General features: G+C 36.8%; 2 protein-coding genes across 6 annotated transcripts; one reads left to right on the forward strand and one right to left on the reverse strand.

Moving 5' to 3' along the window:
• The first annotated feature begins 323 nt into the window (after positions 1-323).
• On the forward strand, positions 324-8,168 carry FAM216A (family with sequence similarity 216 member A). 3 transcript variants are annotated; one of them, XM_006178070.3, is made up of 7 exons: positions 324-615; positions 1,970-2,010; positions 4,341-4,462; positions 5,586-5,715; positions 5,797-5,980; positions 6,521-6,603; positions 7,812-8,168. In XM_006178070.3, exons 1-7 carry the CDS (start codon positions 524-526, stop codon positions 7,928-7,930), a joined length of 771 nt encoding a protein of 256 aa, XP_006178132.1. In that variant the 5' UTR covers positions 324-523; the 3' UTR covers positions 7,931-8,168. The 3 variants fall into 3 exon arrangements, with proteins under 3 accessions (XP_006178132.1, XP_014409114.1, XP_032327097.1); XM_014553628.2 differs by having other exon boundaries at positions 360-615; positions 1,970-2,004; XM_032471206.1 differs by lacking the exon at positions 6,521-6,603 and having other exon boundaries at positions 360-615; positions 7,812-7,931.
• Positions 8,169-9,264: 1,096 nt separating this feature from the next.
• On the reverse strand, positions 9,265-16,552 carry VPS29 (VPS29 retromer complex component). 3 transcript variants are annotated; one of them, XR_004316496.1, is made up of 6 exons: positions 16,466-16,530; positions 14,400-14,411; positions 13,731-13,807; positions 12,013-12,204; positions 9,996-10,231; positions 9,265-9,779 (listed from the first exon to the last, which is right to left on the reverse strand). XR_004316496.1 is itself a non-coding variant. In XM_006178072.2 (5 exons), the coding sequence occupies exons 1-5, from the start codon at positions 16,466-16,468 to the stop codon at positions 9,662-9,664; spliced, it is 561 nt and encodes a 186-aa protein (XP_006178134.1). In that variant the 5' UTR covers positions 16,469-16,550; the 3' UTR covers positions 9,265-9,661. The 3 variants fall into 3 exon arrangements, 2 of the variants coding, with proteins under 2 accessions (XP_006178134.1, XP_006178135.1); XM_006178072.2 differs by lacking the exon at positions 13,731-13,807 and having other exon boundaries at positions 16,466-16,550; XM_006178073.2 differs by lacking the exons at positions 13,731-13,807; positions 14,400-14,411 and having other exon boundaries at positions 16,466-16,552.
• Between the last annotated feature and the right edge of the window lie 2,382 nt (positions 16,553-18,934).

Raw genomic sequence — 18,934 nt, forward strand, 5'->3', positions numbered from 1 at the left:
GGAAGGTTCGCGCGTGCGCAGAAGTAGTTGGAGGAAATCAGTGGTTGGGATACGGAGAAAAGCCTGGTTGCCTTGGTGATAACGGATAACCGACTATACTCTGTGTCCCTGAGCAAGGTGCTTTGGTCCTTGGTTTGAGTACTGATGTTTGACTTATATGGTGACCCTCAAGATTTACAGATTTGCTGAGGGTCTGGAATACAGAGGTGGAAGGCACCTTTTTAGAGGAAAGGTATACTTCCTTTCCGTGACGCATCCCTTCCACAAAAAGATAAAAACGTACAAACGCTCAGTCAACTAAAGAACTCCCGGGCCTCCCCCACCTTAACTCCAGGATCGTGGATCTGCCCGCCCCGCTCTCCCGAAGCTATTCGGGCAGTGTCCGGACTGCTCGGAGGGGGCTAGAATCCGGCGTCAGCCTCTTCACCCCCAATGTCGCCCGGCCTGACGCACGCGTGCTGACAGGGGAGGGGAAACGGGGAAGCTTCTGCACAAAGCTCGCCGTCTGGGCACCGGGGAGGAGATGTCCTGCCAGGGTCCAGTGTCCGACTGGACGGAGTGCAGCTCTTCCGCAGAGCCGCCTGCAGTGGCCAGGAACGAGGGTGGCAGCGGCGGGTGAGGCTGCGGGACCCGGAGGGGTTAGGGAGGACGGCGACCAGCTCCGCCGGGTCGTGATCCCCGTGTAGAGGAGGGGATGGGAGCTGGCTGCTCCGATGGACTGGACCCCAGTGCACTGAAGTGAGAGGAAGGGAGAACCTTTGTTGTGGCCAGGATGGGAAATATGGAAACAGACTCACAGTTTAGAAGGGCTTCTGAGGGAAGCTTAGGGGAGGGTTGGTGCAATGACTGACTGACTAAACGCTGTTGACTGCGACAGTCGCCTGGGTGCCTCTTTCTGCCCTTAGGGGGCGCTGCGAAATCTGCTGGAAATTTTGCGGTTTGACCACAGTACTTCCACAAAAAGGGGTCGAGGGAGGGAGGTGGGACGGGGGTCGGGGACCACAGGAAAGGAGGGCTTCCAAGTCAGTAAATCATTTCCCTGTGTGTGATATTAGCCACCTTTTCCTCAAATTGGGATTCATAATCGCCAATGAGACAGATGACTGTGAATGTTAGAGGTACCTTGATTTTGACATTTTCTTCACTCAGAAGTTCCTTTCTTCATAAATCCATTTCATTTTGAGCAGGTTTTTACTATTATTTCCTGGATTGCTGAAGTCACTGCTGGAGGCAGTACCTCGTCATCCCTTTCAACAGTTAGCCCTCAAAGTGAAAACAGCCCGGTGTTGCTTTCCAGCCCACAGTCATGACTCCTGCTGCACCCATGACCACTTTAAAAATATATATATAGATTTGGTGGATTTGCAACTTCTAAAGATGGAACGAGGTCTTGTGTTTCTTTTTTTGTTCATCACAGTGCTCGGCAAAGTTCTGAATCCTAGTATATCAAGGGATCAATGATCTCTTGGTCATTAAATAAATTGCGGGAAAAGGAAACCGAGAGTGTTTTGTCTTAATTTGAGAAAAGAAAAAAATGAGCTTGTACAAAATTAGAAACATTCTAGACCAATTTATCAGTTCCAGTACACCTTAAATTACATACAACAAATAACATTTCCTTATTAAAATTAAAGGAAGAGAGTATCATGGATAGTACAAGAAGCCCAAACTATTTTATTGAGCTCAATGTAGAAATTAGATTAGGCGACTATAAAGTAAGGCCAAAACTGGCTTAAAGTAAGTCCTTTGTAGTATGGAAAAAAACTCAGATAACCTACTTTGAAAAAGCCTAGAGTCATTAAGATATAACCAGAATTATAGGAGAAAATTTGAAAGACATTATGTTTGAGACATGAAAAGTAAAAAGCACATGCAATACTGTCGTTTTTTCACTTAAAATACTTTCTTCGATGCTTATAAAGCTGTCAATTGTTAATATATTCTTTACATTCTTTTTTTTAAAAAACAGATCAGCTGAACATTCTTATTACCAGAGTTCCAAAGGTACTGGTGAGTAGAACATATAAAGCAGATAATACCTATATAATATGGCTCAGAGAAGCCAATTTTGCTATAACTACTCATACAGTGGAGTTTTTAAAATAGTCTTTATTAGCATCCTTGGTAAACTCAGTCTTTAAGATTTTCAAAGAACAAGCCAGCAGGTTCTTTGTCTCCTGTTAAGATATCTCACATCAAAAGAGTACTTCAAAATAGCAATGAATCTGAAAAGAACTGTGTTTATAACTGATATAAACCTGGGGTTTATACACAGATTGAAGGAAAAAGTTCTAAACTGTACAACTTCAAAGAACATAAAATATTTCTCAGTGCTGCTATTTTTTTCTCAGTTGAAATAAAGGACAGAGCTGCTGGAGGTAAATGGTTAAGACAGGCCTCCAAAGACCTCTCACTAATTTTTTGCAGGGGAACAATTTCAATCAAGTGATGTATAAACCTGAATTCACTTTGCTTTTCCTTGGAAAATGTATAGTCCTTACTGTTACCTAGGAAAAATACACATATCTGTATGTGTATACATACATACTACTATTTTTATACATATAAAAAAATAGATATGTGTATATACATTACGTGGTTGTTTTAGAATGGAATTGCCGAGTCGTGTGGCAATTCTGCTTGACTTTTTGAGGAACCACCACATTGATTCTGCAGCAACTGCACCATTTTATATTCCCACCAGCAAAGGGCAGGGGTCCAGTTTCTCCACATCCTAGCTAACACTTGCTTTCCAGTTTTTTGAGGGGTTTTTTGATGATAGTCATCCTTATGGGTATAAAGTGATGTCTCATTGTGATTTTGATTTGTATTTCCCTAATGATTAGTGATAGTGAGCATCTTTTCATGTGTTTATTAACCATTTGTTTATCTTTGGAGACATCCAAAGTCTATTCAAGTCCTTTGGCATTTTCAATTGGGTTGTTTGTTGCATTTAACTATTACTTTTAAATGTTTAATTTTCTATAAAGAAATGCTATCAACCTTTTGAGGAACTAAATTTTAATCCAGGATATAATACACACCTTAGAAATATTGATTAACAGGGACACACAAAAAAGATATTCTTAAACAATTATCCCACATTTATGATATGAAAAAATTTTAAAATGTTGAACTGGTGTTCATTTTATTATTACGTACTCCAAATTATGTTTTAAGGAACATAATAACAATTTCTGGATGATTTTTTGTTAGTCCTTCAGTGTGCAAATATAACTCTTAAGGAGGGGTTGTATAGGGAGGAGAGCAAGAGTTATTTTATTTTTTTAATTGAAGTATAGTTGATTTACAATGTTGTATTAGGTGTACAGCATAGTGATTCAGTTATACATATATATATTCTTTTCCATATTCTTTTTCATTATAGGTTATTACAAGCTATTGAATATAGTTCCCTGTGCTAAACAGACCTTATTGTTTATCTATTTTATGTATAGTAGTTTGTATCTCTAATTCCAAACTCCTAATTTCTTTCTCCCTCTCTTTCCCGTTTAATAACCATAAGTTTGTTTTCTATGTCTGTGAGTCTGTTTCTGTTTTGTATATAAGTTCATTTGTGTCATTTTTTCAGATTCCACAGATAAGTGATATACTTGTCTTTCTCTGTCTGACTTAACTTCACTCAGTATGATAAGAGTTATTTCTTGATTAAATTTTGCCAGATATTGTTTTTCCCTAAACTGTTACTGAAGTTTCTCAATGTATCTGAAACTAAAAACTACTTCCTATTCTTCTGGGAATATGTCTCAACTTTAATTTTTATTAAAAGACTATTATTTTCATCTACCCACATCAGTATTTAAAATAATGAAATAACTGAAGTTTTGTAAAAATAAGTTTTAGTTAACGTCTGAAAAGCTCTTCGTTTTAACACTGCCTCATTAAAGGGGTAAAATGTGTGTTATTCTATCAAGTCTAATACAGAATAAAATTTTAAAACTACATACTGAAGTCAAATGAATGATAAAACATTTTTGAAACTCTTTAAAACACAAATACCTCATGTATGTTCCTGTTTAGTATGGTCTGATATAATAAACCAAAAAAGTAAGTTTCTATCAACGGTTTGCATTGCAGCTGTGTTCAAAATAATAAAGTCCATATGTAATTTTATATATATATAGTAAATATTTATAAATGTCTTAGATTTTTGTGTGTTCTGAAAACAAATGGCATATCATAAAAATCTCTTCAGATTTAACAGTCTGACTCATACCACTACTCCAGGATAATCACTGAAACATGTAGACCTTAATAGAGCTTAATTATTTGTTAAATTGGTCTTTGCTTGTGAAATTCACATAATTCCTTCCCTACAGATAGAATCAAAGATGAACACAAAGTGAACTCACATGTAGTCAAGCTGCAAGAGTTATGGAAAACTCCTCAAATTCAAACAGTTCACATCCCTAAATCAATGACTGAGGAGTCATTTCTAAAGGTATGCTAACTAAATGCTAATACTTTATTTAAATACCAATAGTCTTTGTATTCAGAACTGAACTTTGTATTGAAGATAAGCTACTTAGAGGGTAAGGCACTGCAGAAGACAAGGTACACCCAGCATGTCTAGGAATTCATGAATATCTGCTAGGTAAACTCATTAATGAATTCAAGGGTTTTATCTTTTTAGATTCCCTATCATAAGAGTTCTTTCAGGGCTTTATGATACTTCAGATCTGACATACCTTTACTCAAGAAGCTTAATGCCCCAAAGCACAAAGATGCTTGAGGAAAGTTCCACTCTAGAGATGGAAACCCAGCCTCATAAAGATTTTGCTCAGGGACTGTAAAATTAGAAGCAAGTAAAGAAAATGGCTATATTTTATAACTGTTGACCAGCATTACCCATTAAAAATCACAGCTGCCAGAAGCAGCTTCTCAGGAGCAATGCAAAGTAGGGTTACTATAGATTTGTACAAAATGGTAAATTTTTCTGACCAAAATTTTGAATTTTCTCTGAATTTATTACCTATTCAGTTCCGTAAATCTTGTGTGTGTATATACACATGGATGTATAATGGAATCTCGCATTTTAGGTGAGCGTCAATTTCTAAAATCACCAAGTCCTGTGAAAATCTTAGTCAAAATTACTTGTATCAGAGACCAACAGACTCTCTCTCAATCTGTCCAACACAAGACACTTAGTTGTTCTTCTGGTGCTAGAAAAGACTGTTGTTTTAGTTAAGACTAAGTAGAGTAATTGGGTTGCTTCTAGGTACCACTCATGAGGTACCACCACAAACATCATATTCAGAAGGCAAGATGTCCACACTCACTGAGAGGCACGGGAGAACTAAGGCTTTTGACAGAACAGCAGATTCACACTTTCCTTATTCTTCTAGTGCAGTGGTTCTCAAACCTTAGTGGGGATATGAATCACTTGAGTGGAGATGGCAAGCAGTCACTTGTACTATTGAAATTGTCATTTCTTTCTCTCGCCAAATTAACACAGCTGAATTTCCCTAAGTAAAATGTACAGATGGTAAACTCTCCTTTCAGGTACAGATTATTGCCAGCTTCTGTTGTACAATGCAGCCTATAACTCTTGTTCTGTCTTACAGCATCCCGACCTCACCATAGGCCAGAAGCGTTACCTGTGCAGCATTGCTAAGATCTATAATGCAAATTATCTGAGGACGTTAATGAAGAGGCAGTATATGCATGTGATCCAGCGCAGCTCACAAAAGCCAGGCAAGTGCAGCTCCAGGTAGTTTTTCACCAGTTGTCACGAGAAACAAGAGGGTCTTCTAACAGAGGTGATTTGTATGACAGGTGTCCTAACTCATCACAGGAGCCACCTCAGCTCTCGTCACTCAGAGAAACAGCATTTCCCTTGCACTACTTGGCGACATCAACTGGAGAGAGAGGGCTCAGGGCCTTCTAACACCACAGCTGCATCTGCACCTGAGATGAACCTACCGCATTCCCTTTGGCGACCAGTGAGAAACAGACAAGGGTCTGTTTCCTATTGTTTAAGAGAAAAATGTACCCCTAACTTTATATGAAGGGTAGCTAAAGGATACATGTGTTCTCTAATTTGTTCACTTTGTTAAATTCAGAATAGGTTGGACAAAAAGCACAAAAAGGTGCTATCTTATGGTCTCTACCGAGCAGACTGGGATATGCTACTGCTTTTAGAATTTTGTGGAACTGTAAAAATTTCAATAAGCTAGAGACATGGAAGACTGCCCTTTACAATGATTCCCACTCAAATTCAAAATAATACAAACAATTCCAAAAGGAGAAGCATATGGTTGCTTCTGCACAGAAGAATACTATGAACAAAAAAGGAAAAAAAGAGATTAAGAATAATCAACCTGCACTACAATTGTAGCTTTGCATTTCAGTGTTAATAAGCCTCAGGAGAATTCAGGGGCCAAAAGGGTCTCTTTGGTGATGCAGGCAGCTTAATAAAAAGAATTTTTATGGTCTTCCACATGCATTAGGCAGCTGTTCACTTTGCTGGTTCCAATTAAGATTCTTATCTTTCTTACAGTTTAAAAACTGGATATGCATCTAAAACAAGATGTAAGTCACTGAAGATTTTTAAAAAACCAGGCAGACTGTTAATGCAATCAGGTAAATGTGGAATTTTAAAAGTATGCATCTTTAAAGATGTTATGCTTATGTAAAATGACTATAACTCAATTAAAAAATGTTAAAAAAAGTTATGCTTAAAAATATTAAACCCAATATAGTTCCATTTCTATTACAGAATACATTTTTTAAAATTTAGAATGTAATTTGCTTATATTGCTCCAAACAAAACTAAATATGAAATCAATTTCTGCTTTCACTTAAAAGCAGACAGTGCTCAAGGAAGTAAGATTCAAGAAGGTATTTCTAATTCTAAATATATTTATAATATCAAGGCCAGAGTCTTAACAGAGAATGAAATTTGTCAGAATCCAGGGCCACAAATATGATTTTCAATCTATAGCACTTTTAATGATAGTGCCATTTTTGAATGGACAACTTATTTTGTATGGCATAAAATAGTTTACAAAGGGCTATATACCATTTTGTTTAATGTTCAACAACCAGTGGAAGCAAGCCAACCAAGTGATATTATCAACATTTTACAGAGCAACTTGGATAAATCCAGACTTGGGAAGGATCAGCATAAAGGATCCTTCTGCAAGTAAGGAATAGCACAAAATGAAAAAGGCAAAACAGGAAGATGAAATTCTCACAAATATCCCTCAGAATTGATGAAGTGGAAAAGGATTAAGTGGAAGTTAAACAATTTCCTAGTATTACCACAGTGAGTAGGGAAGTGCGTAGCAAGCAGGCAAGTTAGGCCTTCTGAACTCATATCCCATTGCTGTGTGACAGCATCACCCAGTTCTGCTGTAAATACAATACCATGTCCATCCAAGAAATGAGGGAAATGGCAGGAGAAGGTAAGTCTGGTTCTTTAAAGAACAGCTGGAGGAAACCCCAGGAAGAGGAAAATTCCCTGTAGTCCCCAAGAGAAAAGAAATGAGAAGGAACTTAAGGAAAATGGAGAATGCTGAAGCTGTAACTTCCACCGAAAGATTTTGAAGAGCAATGGGAAAACAGGCTTTAGTAATAGAGAATTGCTATACAACTTGCCCAAAATATGGCATTGGGCATTGGAAGGCGAAGTAATTAAATTTTGAAAATTGCAGGCAATTTGTTTTTGCTAAAGGCTTATTAATAAGATAGGTCATTTTGAAGGTTGTTCTTATATGCAAATCTCAATTTTCAGGATGAAATACAACTTTATTTCCAAAACATATTATAACCTCTTATTTTTCCTCCAGTTTCTACAAGTGATTCTGAATCTTACATGAATGAAGAAAAAAAGGAAGAAGATTTACTAAATAAGTACATGCAATCAATGTCAATTGAAGAACAGGGAGAACATCTGATGTTAACTTGACAATCCTGTCTTGTGTATTGATGTGCCGAAGTGGGGGAGAAGGGGTTGTGAATTGTCTTCACTATACATTTAGGATAATACTGTTATTCACCTTTAAGTCATTAAGTAATTTTGGTTTGTTCAGAAACTTTTACAACAGTGTAATTGGTGTGATGTCATTCCATCTACCAATGATACCTGTGTAATAAAATTTACGTGAAATATATTTCTAGCTAGGTAACAATTAAAATTTTTCTCATCACCTAAAATGTAATTATGTTTCTTTATATCTGATAAATACATTGTATAATTCTTTCTCTGTTTACACTAAGTCCTAAACAGCAACATTAGAATATCCTACAAGTATTTTCTTGTTCAGGCTTAGGAAAACTCTGAAACACCCCAATATAGAATAGAATTTGATAGCGATAACACCCTGGCTTGCAGAGAAAGTGCTTAATATTTGCTGCTTAGATACAACTTAAGAATGGAAATAGCAGTTTGCCCTATTTTGTGAAAATTGCCACGCAAACACTTGGATTCTCAAACTAGATTAAGTTGGGAGTAGTGGTGCTAATGAAAGGATTCTTCACATTACATATTCACTCTAGTGTGCTTCCCTCCTGAACATTAGTGTTTTTAAATTTTATTTTAAAAATTTATTTTATTTTGAGGTATAGTTGATGTAAAATATTATACAGGTTTCAGGCTTATTTTATGCATAACAGTACCTCCTAATCCCTAGCCCAGTTGTGCCCCTTCCCCTTCCCTTTTACCACTGGTAACTACTAGTTTGTTTGTTCTCAGTATCTGTTTCTTGTTATATTCACTGTTTTTTAGATTCCACATAAGTGATATCAGACTTATTTCACTTAGCGTAATACCCTCCAAGTCCATCTATGCTGTTGCAAATGGCAAAATTTCATTCTTTTTTGTGCTGAAGCAGTATTCAGTTGTATATATACACCACACCTTCCTTATCCAGTCATCTGCTGATGGATACTTAGGTTGCTTCCACGTCTTGGCAACTGTAAATAGTGCTACTATGAAAAGGGGCACATATTTTTTTTTGAATTAAACATCAGTGTAATAAAATTTTAAAAATTTTTGTTAAAACTTAAAATAGCATTTAAAAGTAATAGTCTGAAGAACTGCTGATGATTTAATATGTGAATATGGTATATTATTTAGAAAATAAAACCTGAGTCCAAAATTATGACCCAGAATGTTGTAACAAGGGAGAGAGCTCTGAAAGTTCACCTCATCTACCTCAACACTATAGTACTTGTCTGCAGCTTCATTTGGCCTCTCATTTTCACGATTTTTAAAAATTAGAACACAGCTTATCAAGAAAGTATAAATGAAAGGTAACTGTTTATTACTGGAGAAGAGAAAAAAGTATACAAGAAAGTCTAGATTCTTTCTCCTCATGCACTACTTTTGTAATAAAGTTCCAAATATCAACTATGAAGATATTTACAAGGATAAATTTTTCTTAACATGTGACCATTTACTGCGTGGTGGACATTTTTTCATAGAAACCATATACTTAAACTAAATATAATCTTATAGTTTACAAGAAGCTTAGAACATTGTATTAACAGAAGATGATATTATATTTTACTGCAAAATATTATAAAAGTGATACAACTTGGTGGCTCTTAAATGTTTAATTACTTGATTTAAACAGGGGAATGAAAAAAAAAACAAAAAAACAACCCAACAGAAAAAATCATCAAGACAGGCCTGGCTTTAAGATTTTTTGTATTCGATTCGTTCTACTTTCACATCATCTCCAATTAGCTGATACACATAAGTCACAACTGTAGAAGCCTGGATATCCATCAACACAAATGAAGGAATAATGTTTCTGGAAGAAAATATAAATAATGTCAGTGTTTTGTACTAAAAAAGCAGTAACACTAAAAATCTTAATTTGGGACGACAATTCAAATTCAAGGAGGGATCTGGTTGTTAGACATATTAAAAAGAAAAATCACCATAAAAAACTGAATTTTATGAAATGTCACATGTGCAATTATTAACTTTATAAAATTCCAGAATTCCCAAACTCCATACTACTCACGTTTCCAAGGCATTATATGCTCCAGTGGCAGAACCTGGGTTAATGTAGAATTTATTTTCATGCTCAAATGCTTCAAATTTGTGTGTGTGTCCAGAGATAAGAATGTCCACGTCAAACTGCCTCTGCAACAGGGCTAAGCTGGCCATATCTCCCCATGGAATAACTTGATGTCCATGGATCAAACCAATTTTGAACTGCCCGACAGTCACAACTTTCTGTTCTGGATAATTCAGATTCTAAAATATGAAACAGACACAAGAAAAAGTATTTTAGAGATACTGATGTTTAAAAAACAATCAAAAATATTCAGTCTCATTGGGTGTTTTGATACAGTGCTCCACAACCAACGCATTTATTAAATGTTTGCTTTCTTCTCAGTCTCTAAGGCTGCAACTGTGCTCAAAACATAACTTCAGGTAAACTGGAATTTATCAGGCAATTGCTTTACTGTGTTTATTTTTATAGGATGTGTGTTCTTTTGGGCTTGCTGTAGAGAAAAATTATTCCAAATCTGTGTTTCCTCTATCTAAGAATACTAAGAACATGACCTGTAAGCTAGGATGTGTTCAAATTATATTCCAGGCTTTAACAGTTATACAGACAGCTTAAAATAATAATGATAGTTGACACTTACATAGCATCTAGTATGAGCCAGGCACCATTCTAAGGGGATTTATAAATATCAACCTATTTAACACTTAGAAACAATCCTAAAAGGTAGGTTCTATTATGACTTCCATTTTATGGATGAGGAAACTGAGGCACAGAGAGGTTAAATAACTTGCCTAAGGTCACATGTTATTAGGAGTTTGAGCCAAGATCCAAATCCTGATCGTATGGCTCCAGGGTTTGTAAATTTAGCAACTCAGAAGTGAAAACTTTTAATTCTTGCTACTGAAACTTATCTTTAGCATATTATAAACAGAAACACAAATATATTTTTAACAAACCAAAACTATATTCTAAAATACTGACAACATGTTTACCCCTTCCCTTCTCATCCTCCTACCCTGTCTTTCATCTTCATGCCACCTCTAGTTTATCCAAACTTAACACTAAAAAAAACAAAACAAAACACAGTGCCATTCATTCTGGCATAAAGGAACCCCACTGTCCACTAAAAGAGCACCAATGAAGTTAAATAATTCCTGGAAAGTTTATATTCCCAGAAATACAAAATAAAATTTTCATATTTAAATCAGATTTATTATGTTAAATCATACAATGTTATTAGCACTGACAGTGTCTTAAAAATCATCTATTCCAATCACATTTACATAGTAGGGAACCAAGGTCAGAAAGAGAATGTAATTTGCCTAACATCTCATCATTAATTAATGGGCAAAGTTGGAACTCCAGAACTCCTAACTTATTTTTTCTTTAAAGTTAGGTTTACTGAGATATAATTTACATACAGTAAAATTACCCTTTTTAATTGTACAATTCAAGGAGTTTTGACAAATGCACACAACTGTGTAAGCACTGGCACAAGCAAGATATAGAACAGTTCAATCAGCTCCTCCAAACTCCTTCACGCCTCTTTATAGTTAACCCTTGAGACAGGGAGCCATGGCAGGGTTTTCAGTAGAGAAGTGACGTGATCTCACTTCACCTGAAAAAGATCACACTGGTTTCTACTTGGAGAACGAACTGTGGAGGGAGCAAGGGTAGAATCAGGAAGCTGGAACAGAGTAAGGTGATAGGCTTGGAACAGGGTAGCAGAGGTGGTGGTGGTGAAGTTCGCAACAAAAACTTTATAAACTAAATGATAGTACAAATACAGTGACAAAACCACTTTTAGTCTGAATCAATTAAGCTAGAAGTATTTAATATGTTTATTAAGTAATCTAAAATCAGTGATTTTCAAACAGTAAGGGAGGGTATGTATAATTTTATAGTGGAAAATTAAAAAAATAGATCTTAACAGTTGAGCTCTGGTCTAAAAAATAAACCTTAATATATATATAAAAGAATCAAGAAAAGGAAATATCTGTGAAGGGAAATGAAAGTACATCACCTCATCGAAGTCTCCTCTCACAATATGAACATCACCCGCCAGAGTCTTGAGATAATCATAACTCTCTTTAGTGCAAAGGTTTCCAGTGCAGAGGATGTGCTGAATCTTTCCTGGCACCAGCAATTTTTTGAATTTAGCCGGCAAACTATTGCACCGGTGTGGGATGTGCAGGTCTCCTAATACCAACACCAACTTTAAAGTGTCAAGGTGAGAAAAGATGTAATGTTAAACAGGATGTCAAAACAAGATATTCCTTTCCCATTTACTTCCTTTTTAAATTAAACTAACCAGAGATTTCAGGACACCAAAGAGAAGTTATTCATACAGTTCCTATCATGACCATTTAAACACACATATGATTCTAAATCAATCTTAAGTTTATTTTGGTCATAAACAGGTGTACATACACTATACAGGTAATCATTTTACCAAGAATAAAATCAAGCTTTCTAAAGCAATTCATTTAGAGACTTATAAATTATGCTGAATAAAAAAACTGAAAAATGAAAAATATACTAGTAGGCCCTATGGAATGATATGGTAATTCATATTTCTGTAGTTGTAATGCAAAACTTCATATACTAATTCCAGGAACGTTAATAAAAATAACTTAAAATTATAACGACAGAGGAAAAAAGTTAACTCTATAAATTACTAGATTGACAACTATTTGGAGGAACAGTAGCCAAATTTACAATACTTGTTACTTAAAATATTAACTATACATTACAGAAAAATAAGTCTTGTTTCAAAGAGTTTCAATAGGGCAAATCTGTGCTTCTGAACTATATATAATCTTTATATTCTCTTTCCTTCATCATTAGAAATCCTCACTGTCAGTATTTTTATTGTCCAGATTAAATTGCCTGTGTACTCTTAGTTTAGTTCCCAAACTTAGAGTAACATTTTCACAATCTTCCACATGCACCAGTTTTAAAAAGAGAGAGAGAGAAAGATCAGCCAAATAAGTGATGAATTCAGTAGGAGGTGGTTTAGAGCTGGAACATAGTCTCAAATGACAAAAACAAATTTTGTTTTATTTTTTGACACACAAAAAATTTGCATTTAAGTATAAAATAAAAAACCTCAATCCTGCAAATTTTTAATTTTAAAATTTCCAGATTTGATATATATACATCAATTAACAGAATACTGTTCAAAAGGTCATTTAAAAATAGCACCTGTCCTCCAAAGGACAAACAGAATCAATTTCTCCATGTTGATTAATATAAGCACCTTCATTCTATGACAGGATGTTTTCCACACAGACAACCCATCCATAAATGCACATGCCCTTTAACTTGGTCTAAATAAGGTGTTACTATTCCAAATAAAACATTAAGTATCTAAAACAGGATAAAACAGGTAACAGTTTGGCCACCATAGATTTTATAAACTGAAATTAATCAAAATCAAAATGTATAAAATAATTCAAATTATTCTAAAATAAGCTTCACTCATCTTGCCACAAATACCAAAATGATTACAAAGGAAAGAAAACGTTATCAGGATATAAAGTAACTAAAGTAACACAAGGTTACAAATTAAATTAGTGCATTTTAAAAGAAATTATTAAATAAGCTTTAAAGAGTAGTTTCAACAAGTGTTTGCTCAATGACTTATATTAATTATTTCAATCGAGATCTTAGTGGACAAAACATGTGTAAAATTAAACACCACATAGTTTCCACCCTCATTGGTAAACAATACAAAAGTACCTGGAGATAGAACAATCTTCATCTTTAGAGGGGAATCCCTTCAGATATAGATTGAAGTACATAGTTAATGTGGGAAGCTGGCATTTGAGAAAAAGGTAAAAATAGATTTCTATATTAAAAAAAAAAAAACACCTCAAACTCATAAAAGGGTATAACAAGCTGAAAATATTTGGGACTAATAATGAATGAGCTGTTCAAACCAATGTGGTGGAAAGAACATTAGTAAGGCATGGTACTTTATAATGACTGATGACCTAAAGTCTATAATGTACTGTGGATTATGCACAAGTGTGCCCAGACTATTAGCAGTCTAAAGATATAACTATGAATGACCACACAGAAATTATTTCAAATTAGTATCCTTACTAGGACTCTGGTTTCCTGCAGGTGATGAAATTATAGGGGAAATAGTGTCACATAACAAATGTCATACTTTGAGCAGTGTCTTTGCCCAAATTACACACTTTGACAGTTCAGGTTAGACACAGAGTCTTTTAAGACAGCAAAAGATCCTGGAAATGGCAGTCTTGTTAAATTCAAATAAAAACCCAACCTAATCAAAGCATAGGAATTTGGTTACTTCCTACTTGATAGACCATAAAAGGGTGAAATCCCAGTAATCAGCCACCCAATCACCATTGTTAGTAGGAGCTAAGAGAAGAAACTTACTCTGTGCCCAGCCTTAGTGGAATGAAGAAGTTGATTGCAGACAGTGGAGTGAAAAAAAAAAAGGGTGAAACATGACCAATGTTAAAAGAAAGCAACGAAAAGAAACAAAATCAAAAAAAGAACAAAAACTCATATCGAATATGCAAACAATTGTTAATGATTTCTGAGTGTTATGAAAGAAAATGTTAAAAATCAGCTTTGCTCAAAACAATAACAAAAGAACCATTTGCTGTACTATTAAACACAACACACACACACTTCAAAAAATTTTTGCCCTGTCAATTTTTTCTACTTTTCCTAATCTTATTCTCCACATTGACTGCCATCCCTTCTGTTTCCTGTTCTATTCAGAATTTTATAAAACAATTTGGAAAATTCATCAGCAATAGCTTAAATGAAAGCTAACATTTTCTGGATTCTTTAGGCCTATTATTTCTCAAGTATATTGATTTTGATTCTTCTATGGTCAAAATTCTAGTAGCTGGAAAGTCATGCTGCAGCTAGGTCATTATCTTCTACATAAGATGTAATAACACAGCACTATGACATTATCAAATGATGAAATCACTAACTAAAGATGATAAAAGCAGACACATTCCTCCAGCTAAAAATGGACTTTCCCCACACTTGAATTTGACCATAAACTCTGGATACTACTGAGTGATGAACATTTCTAGTCTCCATTCCTTTTAGTAAAATGTTTTTAATCATAAAAGAATGGACTAATGCTAATTTTTGCCCAGTTTTTTCTATTTCACATGGAAAGTGACGTTCCAGTACAACTACCCTAAAAAGGTGTTTACCTCTCAAAAAAACTTCAGAAACATGACTATGGAAATGTCAGGTGATTTCATCTTTTCGCAGGATAAGTGTCTGAAAATTATTGTAAACTGGATTACTCTAAACGAGTTCAGAATCAAAAATGGGACTAAAGCCATTAACACATACAAAGAAGCTAAAGCATGTAACATGAATCTTCGGCTGTCACGTCTGCAAGTCACCTTAAAGGCTATGCTTGTCATAATATCCTGCTAGTTTTAAAAATGCAAAAATTCATCAGAGAGAGAAGTCCCTTTTCATCAACACAAATACCAAGATCATCCACAGCTCCTTTTGAAATCGTTCTTAACTTTTAGGGAGCCGAGGGCACCTATGAAAAGCTGACTAAAACTATGAGCCTTCTCCAGTAGCAGCTCCCAAATTTTTATGTAGGAAAGTCTTAGGGGAAGCGACCTAATTGGGGTCAGGGGGTGATGGGCCAGCCTTGGACGAGGCTGGGTCAATCTAATGAACGAGTGAGGTAAAGCTCTCCAAACTACCCCTTGGCGCCAACAATGGACCCTTTAACGAGTAAAACGAACATACTCGCAAAATTCTCCAAACAATTTCAAGGAGTTCTAAAACCATTAAGGAATCGTACTTTAAATGGTCGCAGCATCCGGAGGAAACAAGAAGTTCCCGAAATTCTACGAGCCAAATCCAGTCCTCTGGGAGCACACCGCCACATTTCAATGGCAGCTGCACGTTATTTCAGGGGCGAAGGGGATAGTTTTTATCCTCTCTCCCTAGATGGCAAACTAAAATGGGACAAGAGATTCTCCTAGCTTCTTCCCGTTTTGCATCCAGAAACTAGCTTTCGCCACATGGGAGTGGCAACTGGTACACGCCAACCAGCGGGAGGTGCTTTTTGCGGGAAAGGAACAGGGAAACGTCTGGAAACGGCGAGGAACCCGTGCCCTTTTCTTGGGAACGCTCGAGGTACAGGCCCCAAAGCCTTTCCCGGTTCGGGTATATGGGTCTCGTGACAGAAGGAATAACTAAGACGGGCCCTTTCTCCCCTCAGACGTCCTCTGGTCCCTGGGGCGGGGGTGCGAGGCCAGGGCTGGACGCACCCAGAGGTGGCCGCTCTCTTTCCTTCCCTGCCTTTCCCCAGGCCCGGGCCCGAGCCGCGCCCGCCACCGCCTCCAAGATCGCCCAAGCCCTCGCCCAGAGACTCCCAGTGGTTCCTAACGACGCATCACCCCAGCCGAGAGCAGGCCTCGGTCGCCGCATTTGCCGTTCCTCACCATTCTGTCACTGGGCTCCGCTCAGTCACCACAACCACCGCCGCCCTCTCTTCCTCAGACTCCTCGGCGACCCGCCCACTAGCTCACAGCCAATGAAAAAAGAGGTTGACAAGAGACCGCCCTACGGAGGCCGCCGCAGGCCCTTCCCCGCCGTAAAGCGAAGTTACTCTTTGGAAAATAGCCGGCAGGGTTGGGGGATGGGCCAAGATCGCGAAGTTTCGAAAAGCGCGGGAAATATCCGGGCACTTGGGGCCGTCGAGCTGAGGCGCGCCGTTTGCCTCAATTTTTTAGGGCTTGCAGCCATGCTGAAGTGCGGGATGAGCGGTAGTCAGGTGAAAGGTGGAGTGGCCTTCCTTGCCTTGATGTGTAGAGAAGAGAAAGCCAACAGTTCATGGGGAAGTTTACACCATCGTCTCATTTCTTGACATTTGCTTTTGTGCCTAAGGGCTGAGGACACAAGGCCTGGCGACAGCTAGCACCCACCCACCCAGGGTCCCGTTAGCTTCCAAGGGGAGAATGAAGGCCCATCTGCTTTTATTTTCGCGTAGTATTAATATTCATGGGTGTCCATGAGAGGAAGCTGCATCAAAGGACAGCGGTGGGAAGGGCAGGCCTCAACTTCGCGGTGATAAGGACTGCGTGGGGGAGGAGTTGAGGAAAATAATGCTTGGGCTGTTAAAATATTTAAGTGCCATGAGAAAAGCATAAATATGGCTTTTATTCCAAATTCTACCTTTTTTAATGTGTGACCTGGGACAAGCCACGGACTCACTTCAGGGCTCAGTTTCGTCATCTGTAAAATGAGAATAATAACAGCATCTTTGTTAAAGGGTTTGTGTAGTAAATGGGAATGTACAGAAACTATTGTTTATTATAAATGGTACTTTAAACGTGTAAGTTACTCCAGGAAGTCTCTATTTAGAAAAGGTTTCCTACAGACTGTAACCTAAAAATGATGTTGAAAGGCATTGTGTTGCAGCTGGCTTCCCCTGTATTGAGGGCATCTGTGGAACAGTATTAGTGAACAGGAAAGGGAAGCACAAGTCCCCCTTTGTTGTATTTTCCCAGAGTTCTAGAAAGTTCTATTTTGCAGTGTGTACCTCAGTTCTCAATAAGTAATTATTTGTATTATTGTTTAATTTTGTTTTTCCTCCTGGACTGTGAGCACTAGGAGGGTAGGAACTGTACCTGTCTAGTTTATTGCTCTTCCCTTATTGCCTTGGGTTGTACTGTACTTCGAACATACTAGGTGCTCAATAAATATTCATTGAATGAATGAAAGGTCTTCAGAAAACAGCTCCAGGAAGAAGGGGTGAATGTGAGTTGGTAGAAAGGGACAAATGCCTCTATCTTTTCTTTTCTTTTCTTTCCTTTTCTTTTCTTTTCTTTTCTTTTCTTTTCTTTTCTTTTCTTTTCTTTTCCTGGTCATCCTGTCTTTCTCAGTTTGAGGCCTGCACCCCAACTCACACACTTTGGATTCTTGAGCATTATAATCTGATTTTATGTTCTGGAATTAGTTTTCCTTTTTTATACTTCTCCATGGATTGATATGGCATTCATTTTTCAGCATAGTATCTCATATCTATTTGCCACATTTTAACTTATTCATAATTTATAAAAACACTAACAGTGTCGTACCAGATCAGACCACTGTTTTATCCAGCCCTAGCCTCTCTTTCTGACAGGGCATCTGTATTTGGTGGGAAGATCTGGCATTTTCCATACTCAAACATCAGCGATATATCTTGAATGCTTCTAATTTCCTCTCATGACTTGTTTTGATTTTGCCACCTTCAAATTATTAAAGTTATTAAAACCCTTCAAATCATCTTCTCTAGGCTCTGTTTTTACACTTTGAGGGGACAGAGCAATACATTTATTTAAACCAAGTTTTAAAATATATTAATATAGAAATTGTCTTGCCATAGTAGTTCTATGCGATGCTGCAAACATACAGAAAGGAAGAATTTTGTTGCATTTTATCATTTCACACACTTATTCTGTGAATGTATTGAGCACTTGCTATGTGTCTGGCATTTTGCCAAAGGTATTATACTGTATTTCTTAAAGCAGTTTGTAGTACTAGTCTGTAAAACACTGTTCTTTATGAATTTCTTTTGAGTCCTGTGAATGCTCAAGTGGTTCTGTGATTTGTTTTTATTGTTGGAGAGAAAGAAGATGGAAAAGTACCTTTCTTTTTCTCCGTAGTATTTGGGAAAGCAATCCAAGCTCTCTCACGAATTAATGACGAGCTGTGGCTAGACCCCTCTGAAAAAGGTGTAAGTAGGAAAATTAATTAATAGACCATCTATTAAGGCAAAAGCTATTTAAAGATCCCAGTACAGACTGAATGTTAACTAGGAAATCTAGAAATCTTAAACATCTCTTTCACTGTTCATCTTTATTTTACATATCTGAGTACATTTAGAGCATAGTTAACTTAAAAATTGTACAGATACTCACAATTAA

The sequence above is a fragment of the Camelus ferus genome, chromosome 32 (assembly GCF_009834535.1).
Source record: "Camelus ferus isolate YT-003-E chromosome 32, BCGSAC_Cfer_1.0, whole genome shotgun sequence".
Taxonomy (NCBI): Eukaryota; Metazoa; Chordata; class Mammalia; order Artiodactyla; family Camelidae; genus Camelus; species Camelus ferus.

What these genes read in the sequence shown, in the direction of transcription:
- VPS29 (XM_006178072.2), bottom strand. An exon ending in TGAGAGGAGACTTCGATGAG is followed by an intron (nt 10,232 to 12,012) that starts GTGATGTACTTT and finishes TTCATATTTTAG; the next exon opens with AATCTGAATTATCCAGAACA. An exon ending in GCATATAATGCCTTGGAAAC is followed by an intron (nt 9,780 to 9,995) that starts GTGAGTAGTATG and finishes ATTTTCTTCCAG; the next exon opens with AAACATTATTCCTTCATTTG.
- FAM216A (XM_006178070.3), top strand. Translation starts at nt 524, where the DNA reads ATGTCCTGCCAGGGTCCAGTGTCCGACTGGACGGAGTGCAGCTCTTCC. An exon ending in AACGAGGGTGGCAGCGGCGG is followed by an intron (nt 616 to 1,969) that starts GTGAGGCTGCGG and finishes TTTAAAAAACAG; the next exon opens with ATCAGCTGAACATTCTTATT. An exon ending in CAGACTGTTAATGCAATCAG is followed by an intron (nt 6,604 to 7,811) that starts GTAAATGTGGAA and finishes TTTTTCCTCCAG; the next exon opens with TTTCTACAAGTGATTCTGAA.